Source organism: Meleagris gallopavo, chromosome 7 (assembly GCF_000146605.3).
Source record: "Meleagris gallopavo isolate NT-WF06-2002-E0010 breed Aviagen turkey brand Nicholas breeding stock chromosome 7, Turkey_5.1, whole genome shotgun sequence".
Lineage (NCBI taxonomy): Eukaryota > Metazoa > Chordata > Aves > Galliformes > Phasianidae > Meleagris > Meleagris gallopavo.
Genome location: NC_015017.2, coordinates 6,743,950 through 6,757,638, shown reverse-complemented (window position 1 = coordinate 6,757,638; position 13,689 = coordinate 6,743,950). Strand labels below are relative to the sequence as shown.

Genomic DNA, 13,689 nt, shown 5'->3' with positions numbered 1-13,689 from the left:
AAAGGAAAAAATAATCAAGCCCTCCTCCACCCCAAAATTATAGCATTACTGTGCAGAGTATCTCATACTGAATATATCCAAATGACTGTATTTCCCTACTGTGGTCGTATGTGGAAATATAAAATGGGATGACATTCTGCCCAGTATTCAGCATCAGATACTGAGTATTTTGATGCAAAAACCCATACTGTTTTAAAATGGAGCCTGTAACAGGGGCAAAGAACGTGGCATGCTGACATTAGCTTCATTAGATCTGTTCTGTTCTATCCTTTCCCCAGTGAGAGCTATTGGAGTAATGTATCTAGCATATATTACACGGGCTGTAAAATGCTGTATTTTTTAAATGTATATGTCCCATATAACAGTGCTGAACAGAGAAGCAGAGGCTCTAAACATTTAACACTTCTGAAGTCGGTCCGAAAGTCAGCATATGAACAAATCCAGTGCCTTGTGGAAGCAGGAGTTAGCATACAACACACAGGATGTTCAAGATGGGTATGTTACCTTATCCCCTTTTGGTCCAGGACTTCCAGAAGCTCCTCTTTCTCCTGGCATTCCCTGTAAACCAGGCAGTCCTGTGCCTCCTGGGGCACCAGGGGGACCAGGAGGACCCTAAAAAGGGACAAAAGTCATTACGAAGAAAAAAAACGAAGAACATTAATCTGAATGCTTCACATAGCAAGGGAAAAGCAAGAGAGTCTGCAGGTACCTTGGCGCCTTCAGAGCCAGCAGGACCTGGCCCACCTCTAGCTCCAGGAGGCCCCGGAGGACCTTGTGCACCGCGTTCACCTGGGATTCCATTTTCACCCTGTGAGACAGAAAGTTGTTATTCTTTCTTGTCAAGTTCATATTTTGTTAATTCATTAATGTAATTATAGAAGCGAAGCTGTATGATTTACCTTAGGGCCTGGGAATCCAGGTCCTCCAATATCACCTTTTGGCCCCTGTTTAAGAGAAAATAAATGCAACTTATCTATGAGCTACACTTAGTGAATCCATGTTGTGGTTGTCACACTGTTTCTCCCACCTTTAATTCCTAAAAGCAGACTTCTCTACACTGCAGAATGCTGATGCTGTCTGATTTTGGCAACGTTATCTGGGAAGACCTCTGCATAATACCTTATTTTTATTTTTCAATTGTTTTCTGCATGTCTGGGAAAAAAGGGGAAGAAAAAAAAAAAGAAAGAAAATACTACTTACTGGCTCTCCAGGCTTTCCATTTTCTCCAGCTGGTCCCGGTCCCCCAGGCAAACCCTGTAAGGAGACTTAAGTAGTGATCTTGTTGCTATCTTACATAAGCGAATTATGCGCTGTCATCCCTAGCACCCAGCCATACCAATCCTTTTCAAAGCAGGAGGAGCCGATTTGATAGCTAGAGTTTTAATGCAGCTCAACCCACCCAGCCAGATGTCTGGTTTGCAATTCTGAACCACTGAGCAATCCATTCTGTCAATTAGTTAATCCGTTTTATTTAAAAACGCAACGCTAATGACATGAATCCTAAAGACTTTTTTTTTTTAAAAGAAGAATGCAGTTCAGAACAAACACACAGCACCTGCAGGCCAGGTGAACCCGATGGTCCTGGTTCTCCTCTGTCCCCAGCAGGACCCTGGAATCAAACAAAGGAGGAAAAAATGAAATTGCTTATAGGCAGAGATATTCTCTAACAATTCCACACCACTCAACCTACACCTCCTGAACTTGAGCTGAAGAAGCCACTGTGCAATTTTAAGGCTAATATATCTCGCTATTTGCTCTTTTCACTCTAACCATCCGATTAATTCAGCAGAAATATTTATCTCACAGGAATACTTGACCCTAGTCTTAAATTGCTAGCCCTGATAAACTTCAAAGGGAGTACTAATACGTCTCACTTAGAAAAGCTGGTACATCCCCCGGCAGCAGTGAACTGACTTCTCATTTCAACTTACACCGGGTATACCTGCCTCAGGTTTCTCTTAACAATGCTTTGAGTATTAATGTATGAAAAAAAAGTGGGGAAGAGCTCTAGCGTTTTTAGTCCTTGCCCTCATAAAAGGAGATTTTCTTTAGAACATACAAGTATTCTTCCCCGTAAAATTGCAGTTTCTGTCTAGGCAGCAGACCACCTTGGCAACAGCGGTTAAGTGACTCTAACAGGACTCCCACACTTACAGCAGGTCCGGGCGGACCAGGGAGGCCAACGTCACCGTTCTTCCCAGCAGGACCCTGTACCAAGACAAAACTGGCTGAGGTTATGGGTCGATACAGTTTTCATAACATCAACCAAGTTATTAGTAGTTAATGTTTTTACTATATTACTAAAAAAATTACGAATAAAACTTACAGGAGTTCCAGGTGGTCCACCAGGGCCTCTTTCTCCATTCTTACCTGGCGCACCCTTACAGAAGAGAAAGATCACGTGTAAAATACCTGTTCTGGTCCATATACAATAATTTAACTGCACCACCAACCCTCCCATGAAGCACCGTAATTTTAGCACGTGACTGCTCAAGCATAAACATGGGACAAATAGAAGAAGCCCACTAACCTCATTTCCTTTCGGACCAGGGAAACCCATTACACCAGGCTGACCACGTGGGCCTGCTGGGCCAGGTGGACCAGTACGGCCAGGTTCACCCTGATTACCCTGGGATAGACAGAAAAGAAATGAAGACATAACGTCAGTGAAGTGAAATAAAAGCACATCTATGAATCATTAAAGAGGAGGCTAGAGACACTTCAATTCAAGATTTATAATGTATTTTAGGTTTCAGCCATGCTTTTAGATATACTGTATTTTAAGCAACACGGAAAGATAAGCTCTGCAAAAAGCTCTTACAAAGCAGCAGCACCTGAACTGCTCCTGTAAATTTAAACTAACTAGACAAAGTTTATCTGACTATGATAACAATGTACCAAATAGACAATGTTGGATCACAGTAAGGATAGTGGGCGGACTGGCATAAAATACATGCAGCGTACGTACTGGAGGGCCAGGCTTCCCATCACTTCCAGGACTTCCTGGAATCCCAGGCAAACCCTGCAAATGAAGAAAAAAAAAAAAAAGCGTTATTCTTCAGCTTAAAACACATAAATTCAGTTGACAATACATAAATAGAAATATGAAAAAATCCACCATATTTAAAAAATTTTCTTGGTTTTAACTTCTTGAATAAAAACACCCCAAAAGTAATGCCTCCCATTTATTCACATGGAAAATACAACAGATAGAAAGAGCACAAAAATATTTTTGAATAGAGCAAATTCTTGGCTACAAAAAACTGTTCTTCACTATCGTCACCATTGCTGGCTGCGCATTCCTGCCAGGGGTGAACAAGAGCCTGCGTGCAGTGCTCTTGTAAAAATCCGCACCAGCATAGGCGACCCACTGTCACTACTGCTGACACCACCCACCACCTCACTGCTCTCGCATCCCCCTTTTAGTCTCCATGAAGGTTCAGCATGAATATAAATAGGCGCAGTCTTTCTGCAAGGAGAAATTCAGTAACACATCTTCCACGTCAGATGCTGTAACGCTGTCATGACGGAAAGTCCAGTGATAGCAGCACAGTAGCACAATCCTATGCTACAGCAAATGAGAACGTGGCCCAAATGCGGTAGCTATGGATGCAGAAACAAAAGAAACTGCTTACCCTTAGAAAATCTCAGGTATGCAGGGAACTTCAGGGAGACACCCTCGCCTCCGCTGCCAACCCTTAGCTAAGATGAGGGAAGGGGTGGATCCTGGCCCCACCCCTCACGGTCAGACGGACTGCATGCACCTGAGCTTCCCTGGGTTGGCCCTGCCTTCCCGCCAGGTGCTCAATTGCTGCTTCAGGCCACAACTGAGCTTTTTTGCTACACACTGCCATTTTGTCAGACCACTCCTCTGCAGCCATCCGTTGCACAGCAACAAAACAGAATGGAATATTGGCGGGAAGGTTCAACCTCTACTGCCATTCCATCAACATCTGCCTCTGACATCACAGATCAAAATACTAAAACGTCAAGCATTACTTTTGTATCAACCTTCATAAATATATTTATTTTAACAAGCAAATTTAATTATCTATTAAGTATTAAAAGTATAATACATTTTAAAATCTATTAAAACACAAAAGACACAACATTCACATTAAAGCCATAACTAATAACAGTGCACGTTGTACTCTGAGAGCTGTGGAGCATTTCTAGCTTTGTATAAACTGCATGCTTTCACACACAACCTATTGTTTGTGAATGCTCCAAGTTATTGTATGTTGATCTATTATGCTATGAACCTACGTACTAAATTTAAAGGATGTAATAGCATCTCTAGGGTTCTTTTCTAGTTGTGCTTTCTTCATCTGCTTCGATGAAGCACCTCTAATAGAATTTGTTTTATTTTCTGCAGACATCCTGACTTACCCTCATTCCCGGAAGACCTGGGCCTCCATCTTGTCCACGGTCGCCTGCAGGTCCACTTGGGCCAGGGGGACCTGGGCTGCCACGTTCACCTGCAGGACCCTAAAAAAAGACATGAAAATTTACAGCAAGAAAACGAGTATCGTACTGCATCTGAATATGTCAATTCAAATTAACGTGGATTCCACAGAAGTTTGGGATGGATTTATAGGACGACTTGTACCTTTTCACCTGGAAGTCCATTGCTACCGGGTAAGCCACGGAAACCAGGAGAGCCCTGCCAAATAAATGAATGAAATACGCATCTCAGACAACATGACTGAGGCAGCGCAAATTACTTTTTCAAAACTGCATACCTCTAGACTCTCAGAAAACTAATGAATGAAATACACGGATATTACGTTTCTCCGCGATAGGGATGTGAGAACAGTCATTTTTGCCTGGATAAAACCTCATAGACTGTCCTTCACTTATTTCAGCAGGACCTGTGTTAGTCCCATTAGTCACTGGAATTATTTTTTAAATAAATTACTATAAAAAATGAAGTAACACATTCAAGTCTTGCAGAATTATTTACTTCTAGTTCTATTCCGATAATTATTCTATTGTATTATTATTGCTCACAAGAAATTTTAATGATAAGTTACCATTTACAGCCTATCGTATATATTTAATATAATTTTTTTACCGTGCATCACATAGGTCCTTACAGCTTCAAAAAAATACTGCCACAAATTCTTCAATTAGGTGTTATAAATAAAATGGTAATTTCCTTTGATTTAGGTGGGAACAAAAATGAAAAATTCATGATGTCTTTGCTATGTTTTTTCAATAAATCAATCCAAGAATTTCTTTGAGAGAACGTTCTCTGGAAAGTTACTGAATAGCTACAAAATTTGTTGGCAATAAAGACATTATAAGATCCTGATCATATTGTTGCTGACATCCACTTTTAAGGCACATAGAAAATAAACACGAAGACATACCCTGAATGTAGAAGAATTTGCATTGATTTAACTTTTCACAGATAATTTTGTCAATATTCTTTTTTTAAAACTTTCAAAAACTGCATAAAAGTTAATTTTTTTTTCAATCCCTGTGTGCTTCTCACAGCTTATAGTTGATTTTCAGAACGAAGCTTCAGACATGATTTCCACATTACTTCCTCAATATAAAAAAATAAGAATACAGAAGGACATTATTTCAGTCTGAGATAGAACCAAGCTTGGCAGCTCAGATTAGGAACTCAATAAGAACTCTCCCAAGTTTTGTACCCAACTTCACGTGTTGAATTTGGTGAGAACTAATAAGGAGCCAAGTTCTTCCTCCAGAGTTTGATACTACCATACAAACTCAAAATATACGCAGTGTGCATGGTTATCTACAGTGGTTTACCCTCTCTCCGGGTGTTCCAGGGACGCCGTTCTGGCCAGGTTCACCATTTGCACCTCTTTTGCCTTCCTCACCGGGAGGTCCAGGAGCACCTGGAGTGCCATTTTCACCCTGGCAACAAGAAAAGCCACCAGCAAACTTAGACATCTCCAAAAAAGGAAAAACCCTCATGTTTTTTGTGTGTGGAACAATTCAGGTTTAGACTTCCTTGGAAGAAGCCTCTGAAGGCATTTCACAATCACTTACACGTTCGCCTTTAGGGCCCGGATCTCCTTTTGCACCGTTCTTACCAGGTTCTCCCTGAACAAAAGAAAATGTCATTACTGACTGCATCATATTTTCATTCTGGAGCTATGATAAAATGCTAAAATGCTAAGAGATACACATTATATATTTCAAAACACTGACTAATTTTTATTATCTTAATTACTTATTACAACACAATTTTATTACAACACAATTAGTATATCAGTTGGACCTGGATGTTGAATGTACGAGACTCTTTGAAAATCCAGTAAAGAACCAACGCAATCTGGAGCACCGCTGAGAATAATTTTATGGCTGTTTCTTAGCCAGCGCAGACACTGACATGACTTCCACTAAAGTCCGCGAGCATTTCTCAAAGAACTATGTGTGATGTAAAGCTGCCAGGAGAGAGGGTATTGAGGTAAACTACGTTCACCAAATTCTTTTGTACAACTGTTGTAATGGACCCTAGTAACTCACCGGAGTGCCTTTTGCTCCAGGGTTTCCACTTGTACCAGGAGGACCAGGAAGACCACGGCCTCCTGGAAGACCAGGAGCACCAGGAATTCCAGAAGGTCCCTGTAGAGAGCCAAAAGGGGATCGGGATTAACAGAGCTCAGCACGGCTGGATTCTGCCCAGTCTAAAAGTGATCCTCATTAACGTAGTGCAGCAATATACACTGACGTGAGAAGTACCTACCATTTCACCCTTGTTGCCGGGGCTTCCAGCTCTTCCAGGAGGACCCTGGAAAAGAGAAGTATCTAAATAATTAATGCTGCTAACCTAGCGTGCTTAAACCAAAGGAGTCCGTGGGCTTTGTGAAGAGATTCCAGCCCTATGCCTTCCAGCCCTCCTTTGATATTTCCATACCTGAGGTCCAGGGGGCCCAGCATGACCCTGAGGACCGGGTTCTCCTCTCTCACCAGGACTGCCACTAGCACCAGCAGGGCCAGGAGGACCAGCTTCACCCTAAGGAAAAACAGCAGAATTGAAAAAGGAATCAATTTTAGTCACGACTCCAGGGAAATCATCTTCATGGCTTCTTCCTCTCCTCTGCACAATTTAAGAAAAACACTACCATGTCACCTGAGTGCAAGAGCCAGATCATTTCAGCTATCCAAACCTGAGGCACGTGGTCTCAATACATTCCAATAAAAAAATGTTGCACCACTCCTTTGCGGAAAGTTCACTTGAGACTCTCCCATTAAGTTGCAAAAAGCAGCAGATCTACCACTGGATTGCATGTTAGGGTGGGTGCTTTTGAAGATTAGCTCATGCTGCATACGAAAACACATCGGTTCTACGTTTGTGAACAGTGTAACGGCAGCCAGAAAAAGGAGTGCCCATAAAACTAAGATGAAAGGTGACGGCTGTCCAATTGGAAAAAGGACAAAATCTGATGTTAGCGCATCTGTTTAGCTAAATACCTTAAAACCCGGAGAGCCTGGAAATCCTGCAGTTCCAGGGGGACCCGGAGGACCCTTAAAAAGTGAAAGAAATGCTATTAATACAAGAAGTAAAAAGCCATATGGATAGAACTAATCCGAAGTTTAAAAAAGATGTCTGATTATGACATTATTCTCTGAATAAAGAAACACCTGGCAAAATAACCAAGATAAATCACGCTGTAGAAGATGAAGCTTGGCTAGACCCAAAACATCACACCTATATGTCACTTACCCTGACTTTCATGTTCAGCTGAATTTGTGTTTTATGAGATTTAAAAAACCCACAATTTTATCATGAAATAGATTAAGTTAAAAAGCACATTAAAATTTGTATTAAGAAAAGAGATGTAAGAGAAAAATAACTCAAAGGAAGCGTTATACATACATGTGGGCACGCTGAGGTTTCATCATGAAGATGAAAAAGAAAGAACTTTTGCACACTTCAGCTAAATATTGCCATTGATAAGACTGCTCTTTTTTTTTTCCTGCATAGAGAACTGCAGTTCTATCTATCCACACGTTCCCTGAGAACAATCTGTCTCCAGATTTATGCTTTTTCTGATTTACAGTGTTAAAAACCTCCTATTTTCACTGTGGGCTTCAAGTATCTTGACTAACACTCGAGGAACACAAACATTTAAATTTAAACAACTGTAAGTCTTCTTACAGGTGGGCCTGCTGCTCCCGGGGCTCCATCTTTGCCATTGGCACCCTACGGAAAGAACAGAGGTATGAGCGTTTGCTTGGAAGCAGAACCCATGTTCTAGTCCCATCGCTCACAAAGCATCTTTCTGTGTTTGTACTATCCCACTCGGTTTACCAAAAAACAAGGATTCCCCAGGTGAGACATTCTAGAATAATGATTAACTAACTATTACGGAAGAAATATTTATCGCTTCGTGTGCCTTGCACTGTTATGATATGACAGGAAAATAGATACTCGTGAGATTTCTTAAGAAAAGGACAGTCACGTAGTTTTCTACATAACTACAATGGACAACTACAATAACTACAGCTATGTAGTTTTCCAATCCCTTGCGATACAACTATTTTAAGATAAATCCATGACCAGGGAATTCCCAACATACTGAAATAACGTGCTGCTCGTTGGTGAGATCAGCGGTTGCAATTAAGTACTTACAGGGCCACCAGGATTTCCAGGTCTTCCTCTTTCACCAGTTGGACCTCTTGGTCCCTAGAAAACATGAGGAAATTAGTCTGCCACACAGCTTCCTGAATACATAGGGTCTGCCGTTTCTTTTCTTTGCAGAGCTCAGTAATGCGTGTAATAGGGTAATTAAAAGAAAATTAAAAAAAAAAATTAAAAGAAAAATGAGTTAATCTACTAAGGAAAAAATGCCACTGGCACTGCCATTTACGTGCTACACGACACAAATATTTACCGGTTGGCCTGGTGATCCGTTTGCTCCAGGTTGACCAGTTTCACCCTGTGGTGTAAAGAAAGCATCAAACAATTATAGAATGAACTGCGGTGAGAACGTTTATTGATTTATCTAAGCGGAAGAGACATGGACTCAAGACAACCCAATTCTCTGCGCCTGTCCACGTGGTGCAGAGTGTCCACAGTATGAACCGATGTCTGTGAAATGTGAGACACCTAAAAAAGTGCCGGAACAAGTTATCTAAACAGAATATAAATAATAGGGAAGACCTGGTAATTTTTTTTTTTTATATACAATGTAGTCAAATGATCTGAGCACATCCTCTCATTTTTGAATCTTGCGTCTTTCACAGCTAGAAAGTCAGGGCAACATATGGTTTATAAAGTCCAACTCTTTTCAGAATGATTCCCATTCTTTTCACGGGGAGGTTCAATGAGTTTCAATACTTAATGGCTTTCTATAAGAGCATAACATGCAAAGCACAGCTACATAACAAGTAATGGAGAAGAGTACTGCACCAAAAGATTATACTAGCTATTTTACCTTCGGACCAGGAGCACCACTGTCACCTCTGGCACCATCTTTTCCATCAAAACCCTGCGGGAAAGGAAAAGCAGATCTGTGAACAGTATTCAAGTGAGTTGTTTCTTACGATTATTTTAAATCTGAAAAGAATTGAAAATGCCTTTGAAAAATAAGACATTTTACATGTTCTTATAGAATTGCAGTAGCAAACGCAGATTATATTAAGAAAAAACGACGTGAGAAAACTAGAGCGACAGAGTACCTCTGTGTACATGGAATAAGTTGTGAGCTCCAGTTTACACTGCTGAGAGCTTACTTTCAGTCTCATTTCAGTTTGTTTTCCTACCGTCACACAGATGAAATATTGATATTAAAAGAGAGGTTTAAATACATTTTACTGACTGTATGTTATAAAAGATATAGAATAAATGCTAAATGCAAATAGTCGTTACTTCATTAGAAGGTGCAAGGTAACAGATGCAAGCTGAGTGCTTCAAGCAGTCAATAGAAACAATTATTTCTAAAAGGTTAAATGAATTTATAGCTATAATTGCTTACTCTTTATTTTTGAAGTACAAACAAAACATAGAAGTGATAAAAAGAAGAGCCTTGAATGTACCTTCTTTAACTTTGGTTCATTTTACATACATTTATATTATTTTCCTTCATATTTAAAGGTATAACGTCAGAAAATTAAAGAATGATGATGTAGATGGAATCAGAGAACAGACAGTTGTTTATACAATAGCTACTAATCTAAATCAAGCTTGCATTTTTATCAGTACAGTTCATACAATACCATGCTTACTTATTCCGGCACTGCAATTGTTTTTATAACGATTACTTTTTGACTGTACATTGTCTTACACTCTACACAATCCATTAATAAAAAAACTGTTAACAATAAGTTAATTATTTGGCTGACAAATACTGGTTTCTAGCCACTCGCTTTAATAGTGTAGCCCACATTGCCACTGTTGGTCACTCAGTGTTCTTTTTTGCAAAATATTTTAATTCCGTTCAATAATACTTTCATTAAGCGGTGCATAAAGGCTTAGATTTATCACGTCATACACGTATCTTTATAATACTGAAACACTTTCAGATAGACTTGGGTCTCAGTCTACGTGCTGTGCAGATGGAGGAAAGAACTTATGCCTGTGGGATTTTATAACTTTACTGGCACTGCTGCATCAGCACACGATAACAGAAGATTTTACACAAAGGAGCCTATATTTAAAAAGGAGTGCTATCAGCTACCAGAAAATTTTCTGAGGGAAAGTTTGGAAGTCTCCACACCTATAATTACATTAGGTAAGAGCAGACGTTTTCCTGGAATGCACGCTTTAATATGTCATTTTGTATGGGGCACTACAATTTAAGTTGCTAACTGAAATTATTTAGTCTGGAGAAGAGAAAGCTCGGTGGTGACCTTATCCATCCCTACAAATACCTGAATGAAGCCTCTGGTGAGGTGCGAGTCACCTTCTTCTCCCAAGTAACTAGTGATAGAACTAGAGGGAATGGCCTTAAGATGCGCCAGGGGAGAGTTGGCTTGAACATTAAGAAATACTCCAAAAGAACGATCAGGCACTGGAGGTGCCCAGGGAGGTGGCGGAGTCACCGTCCTTGGAGGTGTTCAAGAAATGTTCAGATGCCATACTGAGAGACGTGGTTTAGTGGGAGCTACTGGTGATAGGTAGATGGTTGAATTGGATGATCGTGGAGATCTTTTCCAACTTTGGTGGTCCTATGATTCTACAGCTCAGCTGAACAACAGACTCCACGGCTCACGTCGACCAATAGACTTCACTATATTCAGAATACTCAGTACTTACTCGTGCACCCTTCATTCCAGGCATTCCAGGCATTCCAGGGTGCCCTTTGTGACCCTAAACACGCAATCACAGAAAGATGAGTAAGTTACATGGTTACCGAACAAAGGGTGCAAACCACTGCTCATTATGCATCACGTTCATTTGAGTAATGTGAACTGAGAAAACAAATCCTGTCATTAGAAAACCGCTTGTAGATTTTTTCATACCGGTAATCCAGGAATTCCACGGTCTCCATTCCTTCCTGGTCTTCCTGGTTCTCCCTATAGAAAAAAAGTGAATTTTTGACTTCTTTGTTATTACTTAAGTTACAGACAAAGAACAGGTCCTGGTAAATCAAGATGAGTGGAAATAAGCAGAAGAAACTTCAGACAAAGACGGTGGGGAAAATTACACCAGGGTAAATATCTTCTGAAAAAACATTGGCTAAATTAACTCAATTTTTACGAAGCTATTGATTGACAAGTAATAAATTTCAATCCATCTCTTAAGAACAAGTGGAATCACCACATATAAACACTCAAAACAAACACAAACTACTTGATTGTCTCTTCGTACTATACCTATCCGGGATTTCCAGCTGTGAGTCAAAAGACGGCTTTAAAACCTTAACTTTCAAAGCAAGACTTGTAGGGAGCAGTTAACACTTTTATCGTCTCGTTTTTGTAACTGCTAATTTCATTATTTTGCACCCGATGAAAAATAATTCATGGTTAGGGAGTCGTATATTCATTTGTTTGTTTTTCCCTTAAACAAATTGCCTGCTAAATTTGTAACTTCCTTGGAAGGTACAAATAACTAATGTAAGGCAAATACAATTTCTTACAGCCACGGTGTCCAATCAAGAAACTGTCAAGTTAAAAATTCTTAAATCCAACGCTATCTGTGTGCTCCATCTTTCTATTTGATGAACTTTTGCTTTTCCCATTTTTGAATCTACAAATATTATGATTAATAGTGAACTTACATCTTTTCCTGGTGGACCGGCTGGACCTATCATTCCAGCAGGGCCTGGAGGACCCTGAAGAAAAATAATGAACATTAAGAATAATGTAGTAATATAATTTCAAGTTAAAAAAGCACTAGTTGCCATAAAATGTTTGCGCATTTGACACACACAATAGTAAACAGATAGGATGAAGACACAGATGCATGCTTTTGAGATCATGCCTTTGACAAACATCATGTTAAGTAACGTATACGTACAGAAGGGCCAGGTTGTCCCGGTTCTCCAGGGGGACCTTGGTATCCATTAGAGCCCTATAACGCAGCAAAAAGCAGGTAAGACATGAAGAATTCCACGCACTGTGCCATGGTGCTACTTTATTTTATAATGATCTCATAACCTATCAGAATATGCCTCTATGAGAACAGAATTACAACTACATCTCTAAAACCTCAAACCCTTCGTGTGTTCACTGAGCGGACACTCGGATTTCCATTTCCTTTTATGTCCTGTGACAATTTTGTGGGAACAAACATTTGGGAATTCTGCAATGGCTCATGGGCAGCGATATATTCTAAGGTCAAAACTCAGCCCTGGGGACAATACCAGAATACCAGACAGAATAGCAGTAAACCCAGGACACTCATAGACTTCAGCACAGTATAAAGCCCTCAGATACCGAGTCTCTCTGCTGAGATGGTAGAGAGCCCCCAGAATAAGAAGTGACTTCTAACCGTGAAAAGCTTCAGCTTAGTGTCTTGATTTAACAGTCAAAATTGCATCTAATATTTCTGACACAGAAATGGATAGGCTCCGATAAAATAGTCAGACATTTATGAAAAGATTAATATTACTTACAGGGGGACCTGCATGACCAGGTGGACCAGGTGGGCCACTGGGGCCAGGGGGTCCTGGAAAGCCACTCTATATTGCAGATTGAAAAACAGTCATTATATCAGCGTAATATAGATAGAAAGCTTAGTGCAGCTGCAATAGTCACCAACAACTACAAAGTAAATTTTTACATATGAACGATCATTAGTACTGAGAAAAATCCACTGTGACATGCACTTGGTACAGTAAGTGAACTCCGGTTATGACCCTAGGACTTAATGAATTAAGGCCATATTCTTGTCGCTTTTCAACACTGCATATACTTTTGCCATTGAGCACAACAGAGCAAAGCCATAAAGCATACATGTTACCTGGACTAATCAAAGGACTCCGAGGAAAAAATGTCTCTGTACATAAAGAATAACTAAAATCGGCAGCACTGTTGCTTGCTTAATGGGTAAAAAATGAAGTAAATGAGTAAAAAGGCAAAGAAATTCAAAACTTGGGAAAAACATTAACTTTTCCACATTTAGCAGTAACAACTACAGAAGCACTTGATATTGCAAACAGAATAACAAGAAAATTATCCCAGTAGTTTACTGCAGCTATTTGTGGCTCTTCAAAAAAAGACTTCTGCTAAATTTAATTTCTCATATATTTGATAGAGCCAAAA

At 40.0% G+C, this 13,689-nt stretch overlaps 1 protein-coding gene and 1 long non-coding RNA gene across 2 annotated transcripts in view; one reads left to right on the top strand and one right to left on the bottom strand.

The window, feature by feature from the left end:
• COL3A1 (collagen type III alpha 1 chain) overlaps positions 1-13,689 on the bottom strand; it is a 67,261-nt gene that overhangs the window by 28,941 nt on the left and 24,631 nt on the right. Inside the window, 26 exon segments of the mRNA XM_010713346.3 lie at positions 505-612; positions 710-808; positions 900-944; positions 1,201-1,254; positions 1,556-1,609; positions 2,155-2,208; positions 2,327-2,380; positions 2,531-2,629; positions 2,969-3,022; positions 4,390-4,488; positions 4,610-4,663; positions 5,782-5,889; positions 6,025-6,078; positions 6,505-6,603; positions 6,725-6,769; positions 6,896-6,994; positions 7,453-7,506; positions 8,141-8,185; positions 8,615-8,668; positions 8,877-8,921; positions 9,420-9,473; positions 11,240-11,293; positions 11,446-11,499; positions 12,204-12,257; positions 12,443-12,496; positions 13,041-13,106. Of these exon segments, the coding sequence (XP_010711648.1) occupies positions 505-612; positions 710-808; positions 900-944; positions 1,201-1,254; positions 1,556-1,609; positions 2,155-2,208; positions 2,327-2,380; positions 2,531-2,629; positions 2,969-3,022; positions 4,390-4,488; positions 4,610-4,663; positions 5,782-5,889; positions 6,025-6,078; positions 6,505-6,603; positions 6,725-6,769; positions 6,896-6,994; positions 7,453-7,506; positions 8,141-8,185; positions 8,615-8,668; positions 8,877-8,921; positions 9,420-9,473; positions 11,240-11,293; positions 11,446-11,499; positions 12,204-12,257; positions 12,443-12,496; positions 13,041-13,106 (1,713 nt within the window).
• The window catches only part of LOC109368466, a 5,257-nt gene continuing 2,877 nt past the window's right edge, over positions 11,310-13,689 (top strand). The window contains exons 1-2 of the long non-coding RNA XR_002116529.2: positions 11,310-11,447; positions 11,545-11,636. This is a non-coding gene — a long non-coding RNA (uncharacterized LOC109368466). The remainder of the gene's footprint in view (positions 11,448-11,544; positions 11,637-13,689) is intronic.